The 18045-nt window shown below is 42.5% G+C and overlaps 1 protein-coding gene across 1 annotated transcript in view; it reads right to left on the minus strand.

Moving 5' to 3' along the window:
• Positions 1–17749, minus strand: part of SGPL1 (sphingosine-1-phosphate lyase 1) — a 32227-nt gene extending 14478 nt beyond the window's left edge. The window contains exons 1-6 of the mRNA XM_034061398.1: positions 17656–17749; positions 9010–9175; positions 7006–7073; positions 5016–5163; positions 3337–3416; positions 1741–1869 (exon numbers count right to left, since the gene is read on the minus strand). Of these exons, the coding sequence (XP_033917289.1) occupies positions 1741–1869; positions 3337–3416; positions 5016–5163; positions 7006–7073; positions 9010–9175; positions 17656–17658 (594 nt within the window). The 5' untranslated portion in view covers positions 17659–17749. The remainder of the gene's footprint in view (positions 1–1740; positions 1870–3336; positions 3417–5015; positions 5164–7005; positions 7074–9009; positions 9176–17655) is intronic.
• Between the last annotated feature and the right edge of the window lie 296 nt (positions 17750–18045).

The raw sequence follows: 18045 nt of genomic DNA on the forward strand, positions 1-18045 counted from the left end.
AGAATGTAACTGCCACAGGCTGCATGTTCATCTGTTTACTTGGCTTCTGTTTGAATCTTAACCATAGCTTTATGTCATGAGGGGAAGACAGAGGGAAAAGCTGGATTCCCCAGAGAGCATCTGTGGAGGTCTCATGTTAGCTGTGATCACCATCTTAGTGTTCTGGAGCAGTTTTTTACCAACTCTGAACTCCCCCTCTTAGGCAATTCTCCTTTTAGATTTCAGCAAAAGAGCACACAAGGCCAAGGTTAACACATTTACAACACATGCTTTACGTAACAAAAACTGCACACACACGTTGCAGGCTTCAGCCAGCAAAGTCCTCCAAGCATACGCTAAGTGTCAGACCTATCTGACTGTTGTATCAATTGACATCTCAACTGCTGATAAAGTTCAACAGCTTTAGACACAGCCTCTTTCCCACTCCAAGGATAATCTCGTCAGTGTTCTTAGCACTGCAAGCCAGGAAGGAGATGAGGTGAGCTTAAATGCTTTTTATAAGCAAAAAGGCATGTTCCTTCTCTAAACTTGAAGGTAATACAAGGAATACAATCCTAAGAGGACAAGTTGCAACCTCCTGCTATCAAAGGCAAATCTCAGACACTGCACAGTCAAGTTTCATCTTCAATCCAGTTAGAGTTTGGTTGAGCTACACTTACTACAATGCTACTCCAGTACTTACCTCCTTAACACAACCAAGACTACAACTGTCAGGTTAAGGCCACTGAAGGCCAGTTCACCTCATAAGCTCGTGTCAGCACCCTTCCCACACTGATTTTCAGCCATTGCTGGCCTCCATCCCTCACGTATCTACAGACAGCAATCACCTCACACCCAGTCTCTGAAAAATATTCTCTGTATTCTTCTCACAAACAGAACTACTTCACAAGTTATTAAGCAGCCTGTTTGTATGCCAGCTGCACCTGACCACCATACTAGGAGGTCAGATCTCAATGACCCCCACACCACATAAACAGGGAGGAAATTTGGCCTAAGGAATTGGGGATCCTTACTAAAAAGATAAGGCAAGAGAGAGAGGAGCATAAAAAGCCATAGCTTATCTTCATAACAATAATTCACCATGCAACTTCACATCTTTTGCTCATTGACCAACCCTGAAAACATCAGTTTATAAACACCCATCTCGACTCTTGCTAGGAACACTATCAAGGCTTTAAAACTGGCTTCCACTGTAGTACACTGGAAGGCTACATAAGCCTGGAAAGTCAGCTTTCCAGCTGGACAGGTGACAAGACATGCCATGCCTGCTTGATCACCAACACTTGGAGCTGTTTGTTGGTGACTAGCCAGCCAGCCAGCTAGCCTTGTCCTCAATCTGAGCATTCTGGCAGGCTCACAGATTTCCAGTTCAGAGATTGACACAGAGGAGCTACTCAAAATGACACTGCTCTGTTCACCATCCATCCTTGACAACCAGACAGGCTACATTACACTAGTTCTCTTTTCCCAACTGCCATCGAGCCTGTATCATTCAAGAGTGTGAAAAAAAGGCTGAAGTGAATAGTCTTGTCCAGAGAACTAGTTCCTTAAGTTAAACAGTCTCTCATAAAGCTTCACCAAGAAGAGCAATTATCAGTTGTCTTCCATACAACTACGCCGGCACAGAATATACCAGGATGAGCCTGACCTCCACCTAGACTGGACAGCAGAAGGTGCATTTGCACTTAAAGTCAGAAATACCCAAAATGTTCAGGGGACACATGAAGACAGGCTACTTACAGCACCACAAGAGTTGGGGCCCCCATTGAAGAGTGTGCAGGCAACCCTCACTACTTCTGCTTCCATCTTCCTCAAACCAGGGAATATATCGGGATGGAGAGGATTACTCCAGGCAAACTCTTCATACACCTCCAGAAAACAAAGACAGAAAGTTAGCCTTGCAGATGAAGCACTGGATTATCAGTGCAGATTTGAGAACTTACTATATGCACTGTATAAGCAAATTAGCTGTATTTAGCCATAACAATACTGCAGATCTCCTCGGACTTAAAACTCCTGCTGCAAGTAAATACAAGCCAGGAAGCTACTGCTGAGGGGTGGGGGAAAAAAAAATCATTTGATTTTTCTAGGGCATTCTGACCTCTGGAGTGATTCTGTAACACAGCAACAGTTCTTGTTTTTTAAAAAGAACACAATATGCACCTTATGATTTCTTTAGGAAAGGCAGGCCAAAAAATTACTTTGCAGAACTAGTTTTCAAGTTTACTGTTAAAGGAAAATACTGAAGCAGCTACAAAAAGCACAAATGCCCAGCCACACCACAACAAAAGTGGCTGTGGAAACCAGTATTTCATGCTTGTTCTGCAACTGTGGACTTCACAGGATAAGGCTGGAACAGACCAGTTCCAACCTCCTGCAGGCAAGATCAAAAAGTGACTGCAGGGATATTAAAAGAAATACAGAAGAATAAACCAGCACAGAGGGAATGTTTCCACAACATTCAATCCAAGCTAAGGCCCCTCTAGAAAGGCTGTTCTGAACTCCGTGTTTCCCCAGAAGTGGCAAAGAAAATGTCAATGCACAGAAGAAAACAGCAATAGCAACCACCAAACAGCACTCTTTACAGCTGTTATAAAAGCTTTCCCAGGAGCAAGAAGGCTAGACTTCCCTTGCTAGCAAAAACCCCTCTTGAAGTAGTATATTTGAAAACAGACCTTTGGGCTGTTTAGGTTATTTTCCAACCTTCTCAAAGGGAAAAGTTCCTGAGTAGGTAAACAGACCTAACAAAGACATCACTGAAGCATGCCAGTGCTCCATTGTTGGATGGTTCTGACTGCATAGTAATGCCAAAAACATTTTTCAAACTTGTATTTTGCTTAAATCAAGAGGAATTTAGTATTGCTTAGTGAAGCTGTTCCAGTCAAAGGGTTCCACAGCCTCCCAGTAACAGGACAGCCAAAGATACTTTCACCTCAGCCCACAGTAAAGGCACATCTGTCAGGAGGCTTGCTGAAACTGATCTATAGCAATTTTGTGCCTTCCACCATTCTCTGAGTTAGGTCAGAATCGGTTTCCAGTTCACTTGTTACCAGCTTCATACCTTTTACATCTCATCTGATACAATTCTGGTTATCTCTATTTTCTCAGAGACAGTCACTTGCCCAGGTTTACCCTGCCTAAATGCTTTGCTTAATTCCCCTAAATTCATCTTCCACCTACGTTTATCCTAGGCTCTGTCTTTATAGTTCAGCAGTCTTAGTTTCAGATCTTCCCAATTTATTTGGAAAGATGCTGCAACTGTGTTGAGGGGTTTCCAGTCACCCTGAAAACTCTAAGGATATCTTCAAAAATGCAGTTACACTGCTTGCACTTTACCTTCACTAGCAGATGGGTGAGTTTTTCTTCACCACTGTACACAGTCCCAGACACTTTCCCATCCTGCCAACGTACATCTCCTGAAAGAGAACACCACACTGCTTGCAAACACAGCCATTATCAGAAAGCATATAGAAGTGCACAGATAAGTCCCCTCTGAAGATCAGGGTTCAGCTTTTGAGATCTCTATGATGAGGAACAAGTATAATTTTGTGCCACACAGATAGATGTGTGTGACACTAAGCCACTGGCCCCATGTATCCCACGAACTCAGCAAACTGCAAATAAATGATGACTAAAGACAACATAAACATCTCACTGCAGCAAGCAGTTATATTAATACGTAATCCACTTCATACCCATTCAGTCTCCCCAGACTGCTGTCCAACCAACTGAACTCTAATATGGCTTAAGTTAAAGACACTTTCAAAGAGCACCCATCACCATGTAAGCTGAGATGGGAAGGCCAAGCTTGCACTGCTTAAAAACTACAGTGCTGAGCACCTCAAATTTCACCTAAAATGATATGATGCTGAAGCTTTAACAAATGAGAGCAGGTGGATGGAAGAGCATCAGCAGCACACCCTGTTGAAAAGTGCTTCAGCCTACTGTCCAATGTGATTGTACTTAAAACAAGTAGTTTTCTACCTCCAAACACCCCAGCAGTGTATTTCCACTTGTCTGGTTATTTGCTCCCCTCTCCTAACTGTTAGCCTTTATAAAACTCAAGGGCATCAGCTTCACAAGCATATACAATGTGAATATAGTCACAATCCAGCCCTCATTTCTAAGGAACTTTCAAAGGGGAGTGTCTGGAAAGGAGGGGGCCATGGGAAAATTAAAAAGGAAAGAACCAGGTGAAGGCAGGAAATAACCATTTGAGGGAAAATGCAGACTGATGCTACATAAGCAATACATAAAAGCAGAAAAGAAATAAGTTGTTATAGGATACTTGACTACAAAATGGTTTCTGAATTTGGAGTAGATACACTCTTCTAGCAGAAAATTGAAGATATTTCTCAAATTTTGAATAGGAGCAGGGCAGTCATATCTTCTCTGTACAGCAAATCACCCGAATTTGCTTATTGGGAGTAACAGCTATATAAATTGGAGTGGAGGTATTTACATGAGGGAGGCTACTCAAGTTTCAGACTGCTTATGAAGCTGGAAGAACATAATAACTCTGCCTTCCTTAAATGGCTTTTTAGGGGCAAACCATTGTGACTTTGATTAAGAGAGACAGTCTTGGAAATTCCCTAAAACTCCTACTTGGAAGTTTGTTGGTTGGGTTGGTTTGTTTTGGGGTTTTTTAATTGTGAGTATTCCCTGGAGTTTCACAGAAAACACATTTCTGGTAAAGTCAAACATCAAGGCAACTGCTCAGAAAAGTAATCAAAAATACATTCAAGTAACTTCTTCCCATCATGAGTCTAGAATTCTTGGGGTAAGAACAGAATTTCAATGTAAATACCCAAGTGCAGTATTAGAAGTCATGAATACTGATCTTAGTCACTTCCAGAAAGAAAAGAGACAAAAAATTGCAAGCAAAGAACATCAGGGAAGAAACATTTAAGATGAAACCATGAGCAGAAGTCATTAGAACTCATTTAAGAAGTAAGTCTAATGTCAGAGCTATGAAACAGACCCACCTCTGCTGCAGTAGAGATTCACATTCATACCTTTTGAGCTGTACTCTTTCATCTTCTTTAGTACTTCAGGCTGACTCATGCCTTGTTCCGGCAGTGCTTTGATATAATCCTTTTCATCTTTCAGGAAGGATAAACTGGAAGTGACATCATTCAAGGCTTCATCAATCTTCTTTTGAATCTACAAAGAAAGGAAAATACTATCAACAAGGGCACTGGACATATTATAAATAATTGTTGAATGCATGCAAGATTGAACTCCCTAGCTACATTCATACTATCGAGAGGAATAGACAGGAACTTTTTCATCTCTATGAGCAAAAAGCATAGCAGAGTTCACAGCCACACAGTTCAACTTCTCCTTCCTACCAACCTCTCCCTCCAAAAACAAGCTGACTAGAATAGCAAACCAGCATACACTAGTCTCTAAACCACCCTGGGAATGGCCTGTGGGAATGGTAGCTGGTTTCAGCTGGGATAGAGTTAATTTTCTTCCTAGTAGCTGGTGCAGTGCTGTATTTTGGCTTTGATCTGAAAACAATGCTGATAGCACACTGATTTTTAGTTGTTGCTAAGTAATGCTTACTCTGATCAAGGACTGTTGAGTCTCTCATGCTCTGCCAGTGAGAAGAGGCGCAAAAAGCTGGGAGGGAGCAGAGACAGGACACCACACATATTTAGAAACTTGCAAAAATAAAAGCAATAAAGAAATCTCCACTACAGTGACAAGAGATTTCTTTCTTCCCAACCCCACCTTACATTCAGGAGGCCCAGACTTCTTCTCACAACACATTCCAAAGTTGAGATTCTTCTTCCAGGCAACATAGGGATTGGGTATTATCAGCTTTAAAGACTTTTGGACATTGGAATGCCTCAAAGTCAAGGCCTCCTGTAAGCAACTGAGAGGTTATCAGGTATCAGCCTACCAAAGAGCAGGAAGAGTACAGAGATAGGACACACCAGGAGTCCTCTGGCACAGGACAGCTTAACAGCTCTAGCCGTTGGAAGGTAAGTCTGAACAAAATAGGGATTGCATACAAGTGGCCCAGAACTTTTCTAACAAGCAGACAAAAATACAAGCAGAAGAGAACAATTCATTAATTCATCTGATCAAAGGCTGCTCAAGTCAGAAGGTGAAAGATGAAGCACTTGATAAGACATAAAGGAGGGATGCTAGTCCCTTTCAGAGGGCTGGAGTTAAAACTTGAGAACCACTTCTGTCTACAGTCAAAGGAAAAAGTTCCTCTTTGCTACCCTCATTTGACAAAATTGCCTATAACAGATCTGACCCCCTGAATCAATGTGTAAATATGGCAACCCATCAAGCAGAAAAAAGCACAATCAAGTATAATACCAACATTTACTAGGTAAAGTAAACCAAGCTGTGTATTTCTCTATCATTAAATCATTAACATGCTAAAACACGCTCATTTTGTAGTTTCAAGTTTTTATGCAAAAAAAAATCCCATCTCCCAAACATTGAAGTTTGTCTCATTTTAATGAGTACAACAACTACTAATATCCTTGAACTATAATCCTAACTACTGCTAATAGGTATCCAAGCTCTAAACTAATCACACCAGTCATCTGATTAAAAAAATTGTCCTTCCATGTTGCACAACAAGCACCTGGCTATCTCACACTTGCTCAAGAAGTTCCAGAAACAACAAATTGAGTTTAATCCCATCCCCTTCATCCATTATTAAAATTATTTTCTAAAAATCAAACAACAAGAAAATGTTACTGGAAAATTCTGTAACCATGTTCACTGATTCTTTGTTTTTAAAAAAAGAGTAGCATGCCTATTTATGAGAGTGATACTATGACAAAAGGACTAGGTAGAAATTATGTCTTTCATTAAACTGGGTGGCAGCAGAAGACCTTCCAGATCTATATCCTCAGATCACTATAATCACAGTAACATGACAACAAGGATGCACAGAACTCTAAGTTCGCTGAGAAAGTTAAGCAGGCTGAAACAAGGACCTGGGATAATATTAAGAGAAGTGGTTCAAATACTCACTATAGCCCCAACAAACGGCATTTTTCTCAGTAATTTAAAGAACTGTTTTTTAGTTCGGGATGCTAAACCTGTAAAGCAAAGAGTCAGAGATTAACCTAAAATTACTCACAAAACAACAACAAAACAAACAGATTCAGAGCACAGTAGTTCAGATACAGCCCATGACACAGGCTTGGTATTTCTGATCCAAGCTAAAATAACACAGTGACCAAGGGGACATGGTGAGACAGATGAGCATAGCAAAGAGCAAGGTTCAGAAGTGGACCATGCTAAAGAAACATCTGGCTTGCAGAACAGTAGCCACCTATGGGAAACAATAATTTGACTCAGTGGAATTTACACCCACATGTGGAATTTTACAGGAATGAGACAGCTTTTACAATTTGCTAAAGTGAAGTTCTCTAGCAAAAAAAGGAAAACACTGGTTGAAGTTATTTTCTGCCTTTTCAAATGAGAATAGGACTGTAATACAAAGACACTCAGCAATGTGAGGGTCCCAGAACAAAGGAGGAAGTAGTACTTCAGCCATAATGTGACAAGGATCTGGCTGGTGTCTGGCTGTCCAATGTCGGAAGCACATTGGGAGGCAACTCAGAGGAAGGGGACAAAGGGAAGAGCAGAAATTCCACCACAGCCCACATACTAGAATGAGAAAAGCCACTGATGACAAACACCAGTAAACTCCTGGGGTAGCTCAAAAGGCAGGAATGAAATCAGGATGACACAGATGCTTTATAGCCACAAAAACGCATTTTGAGTCCTACAGGCATTTCAGTTGAGCAGCAGCAGTTACAGGATGCTTACTTACACCAAGAAGTAAGTAAGCAAACTTTAAAAATTGACCATTTTAGGTCTTTGCAATTTTATCTACATTTCCCACACACACTTCGTATATATTTTGAAATGCTACATAAGAACAGTAATTGCAGTGTGGCACATTCTGTAGCAAATACTCATTAACATTCTGACAGTAATATTTCTATTGCATATTTCAGTGTGCACAGTTTTATTAAGAACTTCCACAGTGAGAAGACTGCAAACTCCTGAAAAAATTCAGACAATCTAATCTGATCTTATAACAGCTAGTCAATACTTTAAAAATACTGTGCAGCAGTACGAATACTAGCCAAGAAGCTAACTTAGCCCTGTACTGAATAAAAGCTTCATACCGTTTTGTCTCTTTCATAGATTTTCCCACTATTAAGTTACTCCCAACCTTAAAATTAAAAAGGCTGGTTAAGGAACGGAGAGGCACAGGAGTAAGCATCAAGTTAAAAACTTCTATTTTTAACAAACTGCTATCAGAGTGTAACCCTTAGGCCTGCAAGAACTGAAAGGCACCATGTTCTCCTCTGAGGGCAAAGTAGTTATCTCTGACCATCACACAGCCAGAGAAAACTGCAGGCTCATCAAAAGAGATCACACTGAAGAGCTGTCAATATCAGAAATCACTTGAAACAGGAAAATGCTCCAGGGATGTGAAGAATCCACACAACACCATCAGATGCAATTATCTTGAAGATCCTGAGGATGAAGCATGCCTCCAACACTAAATCAAAACCACATCTCCTCCAGCAGGAAGGGAAACAGTCAAGAGCAACAGTTCTCTAGACACTTTGTACTTATGACTTCTAGACACTTTGTACGTATGACTAAGTTCACAAGAATCCAGCTCTCATAAATTCCCCAGGTCTGGAGCAAGAAGAAAGTGTTGCAACAAGTAAATGGTTTAGTCAAACGCAAAAGGAAGGCAAGAGGAAGGGAAGGAGATGCAGGCACATGCCAGGCTGGCCTACCACACCCACTAAAGGAATGGGAGTGTTTCATTGATCAGACAGACCTTAACGATAATTTGGAAGAGGGTTTTGCTGATACTAGTTGACAGTAGAAGGTCTGCTTTAACAAGTGTTTGGCCTTGTTCCACCTTCTTTCCTTCTACTACTTAGGAACTCTTTTCCCCATCTTACTTCACTCCAAACATAATATCCCATTTCAAATACTTACTCTCAGACTGGAAGAGAAAGCCATGCAGCCATACACCTATAAGTGTAGAAGAAAGCGTCAACCCAATCAGTTGCCAGGGTTCAAGTCCATCACACTGGGCATTCACAAAGCCTGTTGCTTTCTCCCAATACATCTGGAGGATTTCCTTGTATGGAATAAGGGCATCCTGTGTAAAGGAAAATGAGAATGACACTGAGAAAAGTTCAAATTCACACAACCAGGGCATCAAGAAGGTCTGTGAGCCTAGCGTCAATTAAAGAAGTGCTTTTCTGTATGCAGACCCCATGCTTTCCTTAATTCCTGTAAACAGAACAGGTTAGGAAATAGTTGTCACTCACTTCCAGTCAAGAGCCACTGATAAAAATACACTTCTTGACAGACTTCCTATATTCAGAGAAATGCAAAGGGCAGACACAAAAATGCAAGCTTCACAGTCTGAAGACTCATCACCAGATCTTACCATGGCAAAGAGAAACAACTGTGTTGATGGTTTTTTTCCAAAGAATCATCAGGTGGTAAGTGAAGGCTTAACTACTGCAATATACCAGTCAGAAAGCAGCCACCATTCATCAGGTACCACCAAACAGGTCTGTTACCTGTCTAGGGCTGGATTCTTAAAGATGCAAGTACTCAGCAACTCCTTAAGGTTAAGATCTAGTTATTACATTCCATACAAAGGGAAGACCAAAGAGACAAACACTGCTGCTGCCAAAAATAAATAAATAAGTAAATAACACCAACAGAAGACTGTGCTGCAATAGAAATTACAATGTTAAATTTGCAATTATAGTTGGGACAGAGCCCAAGTACCTCATTAATAGCTTCAAAGCACACTCCTGAGTCTCACAACAGAGCATAAGGGGAAAAAATGGCTATTTATCTCCAAAATGGGGCTCTTTAGTGCAATCCTCTGGAAAAAGTTTTCTAGAGAGAATGCAACCACACCTTATTTGGAGCTATGACCAAAAGTAAGTATTGGGGTTGCTGCATTTTACAGACAAAAGCTTGTGCATGTTACTTCCCTTTTTTAAAAAGCTCTTTCAGCTGTTCCCAGAGCCCTCTTCCAAACCCTTCTTCCCTTTTAACCTGCCATCAAGCCTAGCTTCGTTGGGAAGCTTCCTGAGGGAGACCTCTTATACTACAGTTTCACCCTCAAATGTCACAGAAAATACATGGGGTCTTCTCAAAAGATTTGTTAATAAACCTTGGAAAGAATACACCCTTGATACCTATGTTGTCACAGTCTTGGCGGGGTTAGAGCAACTTGCAAAGACTGCTATAATAAATCACTAAATTAAAAACTGCTAAAACTTTTCTTCTCAGGACCCTTTACAGATTTCACTTTTTGTTTGTTTTTTTTAAGGTCACCTTTAGAGGTGCCATGTAATTCGAATACAACTGGAGAGGCTACAAACAGCCTTAAAAAAATCCTAAATTCTTCCAAATAATTAAGAGAGGAAGGCAGGATTCCTTACAAAACCCCACCACTAATGAATATTCACTATTTTTGAAAAGCTGTAAAAGGCATATAATGTGAGAAAGTTTAAAAATACTTAAGTAACCCAAGCATAAAGCTAAAAAAGCCCAACAAAACAACATCAACCCATCACAGAGGACTAATATCACCCATGTCCCAGGACAGGCTGAAGGGACACCGACTGAACTGGGCAAAAACAGGTCTGCTCAATGAGAAGGAGCACTCAGCTATGAGAAGCCAGATTAGCACCCATCCACTTGGCAAAGGGCAATTTAAGAATACACACCAGCTACTTCATCCTTGAAAACAAGGCAGCCACATAAACCACTGCAATTAGGCAATGTCCTAGCTAATTCCAGTACTTCAATCCAGTCACCACAAAGCTGATCTAACCCTAAAATTTAAGGGAAGAGCTACCTTTTCCAACTAACCAGAAGTGGTACTTAAGTTTCATCGAGTTTGCACAATCTTCTCTGAAAAATCCCTGGAAAGGAGTGTTTAACCAACAACTTTGGTTCACTGCATAGGAGCTAATGCCAGGATATCATTCAGCACTTAAAGGATGGAAACTTATGTGTCTCAATAGCTGTTCTCAACTGATGGGAAGAAAATGCTGCAGCATCAAATATTAAGTGGGTTGTGCTTTCTTTTTTTTTTCCTGAAGGTGGAGGATACTATAAGCTATAACCTCAAAATCAAAATGGAACATGACCTTCTAGTCACTTAAGTCAATGGTCAAGTTACAATGCAATAAATATATCTGGCAAGAGATTGATCTCAGTCACAGAGAAAGCTCTGGACAGAAGACCCTAGTCAGCTACAGACTTAGTTGTTAAATCACACAATCCCCACTGAAACCACTGCACTCTTCAGCACACCGTCTCTCCACTAAGACAGGAGTTAAAAATAAGTTTGTTTTTCCAGATACAACCAATACCAGTGGCACATCTTGCATCCTGTCACATGTATAAGCAAACCCATCAGAAAGGCCCTCCTGTTCTTTCTTTTCCAAGAGCACATCAAAGCAGTGCTCTGGTCTGTAAATTCAGGCTGCTTGACTATGAACTTCAGGTGACCCCAAGCAAAGTGCAGATGGAACATCTGTGTAACCCCAGCGTGCTTCTGCATGAAAATACATTCCCATCCACATTACCAGCAAAAAAGGCTCAGGTGCATAAAGCCACCACGGATGAATGAGCAATATCCACCCTTGTGCTCTTAGCCCACCATATACAAGGCACTGTGACTCTGCTTCCACTCACTTTTCCATTACTGAGATGCAAGACAAAGTATTTTACTTTAAGTCTACCTCAAGCAAGAAGCATGCACCCCAGCACTGACATACAGCAGCTCTGTGGTACCTCCAAGTTTTTGAACAAATAAGAGAAGATCTTCACCATGTTAGTTCTAAACCATTGAAGAATTTCTTTACCCTTCTTGCTTTAAAAAACAATGAGATTACTCCACAAAGAATGTATTTTGACCAGGTAAAGTTTTCTCTGTATTTCTCACTTTCGCCTTCTTCAGCCTTTACATACAAGAGTCTGAAGGATGAGATTGATCAATTTAGGAGGATACTAAAAAGGAGGGATTAACAAAAAACAAAACAACAACAAAAAAATAAACTACCTGGAAGACCACGCCAATAGGTGAAATACAATTTCTCCGCTTCCTGGCTAACTACGCACTCTGTTTTTAAAGTGCCTCTTTGTCCCGAAGTATCCAGCAAGATATGAGAGCCCTCTACCTTCTGAATTACTAACTTAATCCCAGAGAAAGTAGGACATTTAGAGGACATTTAGAAGGCTGCTTGTGAATGTATTCTGGTTTTACTACATCCAACAACATGCAATTGCAGCCTCACTACTGTGGCCCAACACTCCCTTCTTTTAAAGCTTATGTTCAGCCAAGGCTTGAAAAGCTAAACAGCCCTAGAGGAGCTGCTCATAACAGCGTAAAAAACAGGTGGATTTTTTTTTCTGATCAACTTCAGCCAAAAGAAACATTCATCACTTGTAGTAAGAAAAGATGCTCTTTCAGCAATGCAGGATTATACCATTCATTTGCCCCTATTACTGCTTTCCAGATGGACTAAAGAAAACAAGCTGGCCTGACTTTAAGACTATCTACAGGACAGAAGCTCATGTAAGACAATAACCTGCTTTTATGTGAAGGCATCAAAAAATAAAAGGTTTCCCTTCCCATTATAGCTCAGCAGATAAATTGGTTTATTTCTTTAAAAGAATCTTCCACACACAAACGCTTCCAAGACACAGGATTATTTTAGCAGCAGTTTAAAAGCCCGATTTAAGAGACATGGGGGAAACAATCTCCACTGGAGGATTTGTTTTTAATTCTCAGAGCATCAAGACTTAGCCAGGTATCAGATAAAATACTAATTGCTATCATTAGGACCTACACTATTCATGTGTACAGATATTAATGACTCGGCAACCCAAGCAGTTTACGTATTGAATTTTTAGCCCCACAGATTAGGAATACATCCTCAGTACTTTATTTCTAAAAGCCATTAGCAGGCAGAGCTGGTTCCAGGGATAGCACTTATGCCACAACAAAAGAGGACAAATTAACTGCAGTAATGCTTTCTGTCCCAGATGACAGAAGAGAGGGGGGAAGGGAGAAGGCCAAAGCTAATGAAAGCACATTTTACAGTTTTGCCAGAACAGCATTTCCTCAGATGCGAGTTTTAGGAAGAGACAGGGAGAGAAAGAGTAAACCGGAGGACTTTACACTTGTGTTACAAGTGCCTCCTGTTTCTGACACTGTAAAGTAGAACCACCATTTATCTGTGGGAAGGGTAGAAAAAAGGTTTTATCAGCAGAATCTCCCTTCTCCCCAGAGAGCATTTAAAGTGGGACACAGAATAAAAGTAGCTCTTACAAGAAAGTTTATTTTAAGCACTAGCATAAGTCTTATGCTCACTGTGCAAGTAGGAACTGCTAAGATCAAACCTCATCCTCACCTTTCACCTGAATCCACACATTTTCCCAAACCAGAGACCCTCTGACCACCTCCCCATGTCCAAACCTTAATGTCTGTATTTGCCATTTGTTTTTCTCCCTTCAACAGAGCTAATGAATGAGGCAGCATGACACACAATTCAGCACATAGTAAAACAAGCAGAGAGCAACTGCATGAGGTAGGTCTGCTCTGATTATGATAACACATGGAATACAGGTATTTCTCCTCTGCAGCAAGTTTTTCCTAGGAAAACGCTTTCTGACTGAAAATAAACCACACAAAATGAGCAAATGCACAGTAGCTTCATTTATTTATTCTGCCGGTAAGAAGAAGGAAGACTTCAATTAGCTGTGCCTTAGCTAACACCTTGTTTCCTGTGCCTGCTCTGGCCACAAAAGGCATGTCTGGCCAGCCTAACTACGCAGCATAACTGGTCTAGCTGCAGGTAAGTACTGGACTTGCAGCCTTCAGCTTGCCAGCTTCCTACAGGAGAGTGAGGGAGGATTGAGCAATGCCACCTCAGCTTCAGATGGTGTTAGTTGCTGCATGTGCCTACAGTGCTTTGATTAGCACCCCAGTAATGAATCTGCTCCTCCGTCCCTCCCTACCACCCCTAGTATGACAAACACCTTTATATAAGCACCAGGCAAATAATATTTGTTAGTCAGGTCCTAATTACAGCTCAAGGTTTGGACTGTGTGCTGCCCCCCTCACCTAGGACATGGGTACACAGAGCAAATCCAGCCACAGGATCTCTCAGAAATCAAGAACCATGAACCTGTAGGTGTATGGGCTGAACTACATGACAGAAAAACATGCTCAGGTCACGCTCCTCTTACCACAGCTTCCTGGTACCACCAGCTTCTTTTGCGTTGTATTTTATTTCCACCACTGCCATACTGAAAAGTTTCTCTCCCCCACCACCCGCCCAGAGTGACAGCTTTCACTTGGGTTTTTTTGGCCATATACAGTATCTGAAATGAATGTACATATACTATCCCACCAGCCCTGAAAGTACAAGGGGAGTGGCTAGACAATGGCTAATTACAGCTTAAGCACAAAAAACAAACAAGGCAGCAACTGGGAGTAAGAGCAGCAGTATCCCAGCTTCCACTGAAAAGAAGGAATGTAAAAATACCAAAACAAAATGGGAAAGGCTGATTAAAAGCTTGTAGCTTTACAACAGCTCAAAAGACACCAAAATTAGTGTTATTTCAAATGTCATTTGACCACAAACACGCACAAGATGTTGTTACCTACTGTTCACTTTGCTCACTCAACAAATGCATAAAAGCAAAGTTTCTGCAAACGTCTAGGCATGCTCCAGATAGCACAGATCTTGTAAATCTTGTAAGAGACTGGATTCACTCAACAGATGCCCTACACGAACTCATTACAGATTGCTTTGTGGGTCACTGGCTCCAAGAAGGTGCAGTTTCTGTGAGGAAACATCCTCTCTCAGCATCCACAATAATTAGGATAAAAGAAGGGCTCAGCTCCCTGTGTGCCAGGACTCATCTGAACATATTTGTTCATTCCTCCACCTGGCATCCTCTCAGATGCAGATCACACAGTCCTTTCTGCTTGCCTTCTGAAGAACAAAATGGGTATTTATTTGAAACATTTTACAAGTAGCTCAGTGCTATGCAGAGGTACACACAGCATTAAAAGACAAAGCCTTGGCAGGAGCTGTCTGAAAGCAGATGATAGCATGGCAATTGTTCTAGGAACTGGCATCTGCAAACAAAGGCAGCACCAAAACCTGGCACAGTTTCCTACCAGGGTTATGTAAGCCTCCAACAAAGCCCCTAGTATCAGCACAAACTGAACACTGCTATTAGACATTAAGGGCCCTAATCTTAGGCAACTCTAACCACAGTGCAGGATCCTCAAAGACTATTTTATCAACACCAACACAAAAAAACCTTTGGCCTCTGTGACACCTACTCACATGCTGTTCATGGATGGTTCACAGTGAGCTAGGAGGGGCAAAGGAAATTGAAATGATTGGAACACAAGGGCTTCCAAGTGACTTTTACTTGTAAATTTCTAGGAAACACAAATAATTCCTAAAAAAGCATAAAGAAAATCATATTACAATCACCTCAACCCACTGCAAAGAGACGAATACACCTGCACCAGTTGACAGAATCCCAAATCTCAGTTACACATCATCCTCTTAGGACAGTATCAAAATGTACTTCAAAGCCCCTATTGCTACACTAAAGGGACATAGCCATTTAGCCAGTATACAAAGAGATTTCAGTACTAAATGCTCCAGAAGAAGGTCTGCTAATACCTGAAAGGGAATGCCTTTGATCCTTTAGGATGCAGAGAAGGACAGCAACAGTTCTAGGTCAAAAATGCATAACTCCATTTCCAAAAACCAAAGAACATGAACAGATCAGGCCTTCTGAAACAACCCTCACTGCACGTAGGTCTGTGGTGGGAGACTGCTGGTGCAGAAGGAGATCTGACTGAAAATATTTCCAGAACAGTATGTTTGACAGAAGAGACAAGCAGCAACTTCAAAATCCTTACTCATGGAAATGGGCTCCATTGATTCCCTTTTGCCAAGTCAGTCACAGCAAGGTTTTGATCACTGCCACACAAGTCAAACCACATACAGCAATAAATGCTGTGATTAGGTTTATCTTACCACCAAATAGGGGAAATATGCACTGGAGAAAAAAAAAAAAAAGCAAGGAACAAGGCATCATCTCAGCAGAACCTCAGGTTAACAGGGGATATCGTCTGACTTTTGAGGGTAGCAAGAGGATAGCAAACTCTTAGTAGGCTGGAAGTGCACAATACATGGGAGATGCAAGATTCTTCTTCATCTAGGTAAGAAAATTTCCTGTGCCTTGCAACCCATATTCCTAAGGTCATGGAAGGATCGCAGAGTAAAATCATAATTCTGTAAAAAACGTGATGCATCAGTGTTTGTCCAGACAAAGCTTTGGTCCCCGAGTATACAGCCAACTTCAGTAGCTATCCAAAAGTGAGGAACACTGTGCAATAGCTATGTCTCGTCTAACAAACATAACAGCAGACCTGTGCAGGTCTTCCAGACAGTAAGCAGCCGTTTTCTCTGCAAAGCCTTGGCACGGAGTGACTAAGGTGAGAACAGCCTGACCACACAGCACGCTTCCAGCAACCCCAGGCCAGTCTAGACCACACCGTGTACAAGGTGTGCAGTATTTACTCAGTTCCAAAAGAGCTAACTTTTGGCAGCTGAAAGCAACCGAAACACAAGCTTACGATGCTCTCTCAGACTACCCGTGCTGACAGACGCAAGGAATGGCGTGGGCCCTGACTCTGTCACTCACATGGAGGTGGTGACCCACTGGCTGGGCACAGCTCCATTCCAGAGTGGGAAGAGGAAGCAGCACTTAAGTGTTTGGGCATGGACAGCTGCTCCCCGTGACTGAGTGAGAAAAGGCAGCTGGCCAGAGATTATGCAATTTTATCTGCCACCCAGCAGCAGCCACAATTTCAAGGTACCTTCCAGGGGGGAAGAAGCTACCACACTCTCCAGGTTTGAGGTCTCAGAAAACACATGCCATACCATTGCATGCAGGAGCCAACTATATCTCGGGTAATTCCTGTTGCATCTGAAGAGTTTGCTTCTCTGATACTTCTAACCAAAGGAAAAAAAAAAACCCAAACAACAAAAAAACCAAAAAAAAAAAAAAAAAAGGAACAAGGTCTCTGTTAGCCACATAACTTTTAGCAGAGCTCAGATACCTTCCCCAAAATACAGAACCAGCAGAAAATACAGTTTTTACGCCACCCGGACAAAGTAAACCCATATAGACAGCAGGAAATACCATTTCTAACCCTCAGTGCCCTGAAACTAGACACCTGTGAAAAACAGGGAAAGCACTGCACGGCTAGCAGGCCTGCAAAAGGGACCCCCTCCCTGGTTAGGGGCACAGCACGGGCTTCGCAGCGCCGGCGGGGGTCCGGGTAGGGGATGCTCTGACGGGAGGGAAACGGGAAGGGAGAGTCCCCGCCGACAGCCAAGCCTGGCCAGAGGGCTCCCGAGATCCCCCGGCCCACCCCGCCGGACAAGGCCCCGGCCTCACTGCCGGAGGGACAGCGCAGGCCGCGCCAGGCACCCGTGTCTCTGACCCCTCTGTTCGCCGGCCGGCCCAGGGACCCACGACCCCGCGCTCCCCGCTCACCATCGCTGCTGCCACTGCCTCCTCCTCGGCCGCCGCCGCGCAGGGTCCTGGCCCTGCCCCGCTCCTCCCTGCCCGGTACCGAGATTGCCGGCACCTCCCCGCCGCTGCCGCACGACAGCGCCCCCTACTGGGCGCGCCGCGGGCAGGGCGCGCTCCCGACGAAAGGGCGGAGCGGCGCTGAACGGGAAGCAGCGGGCAGGAGGCACGGCAGCCTGGGGAGGCCGGGAGGGACGGCCTCCTTCAGGTTAAAGGTGGCAGAATCAGTGCTGCAGCATAGGGAAACGCTGTCTTTTACTTCTATACTTACAAGCCTGGAAAAGGGCAAAAATAATAAAGGCAATTTATAAGGTCGCTCTGGTCCCTGCCTGGAGTTGACCACCAGGTCTAAGG

Source organism: Melopsittacus undulatus, chromosome 4 (assembly GCF_012275295.1).
Source record: "Melopsittacus undulatus isolate bMelUnd1 chromosome 4, bMelUnd1.mat.Z, whole genome shotgun sequence".
Lineage (NCBI taxonomy): Eukaryota > Metazoa > Chordata > Aves > Psittaciformes > Psittaculidae > Melopsittacus > Melopsittacus undulatus.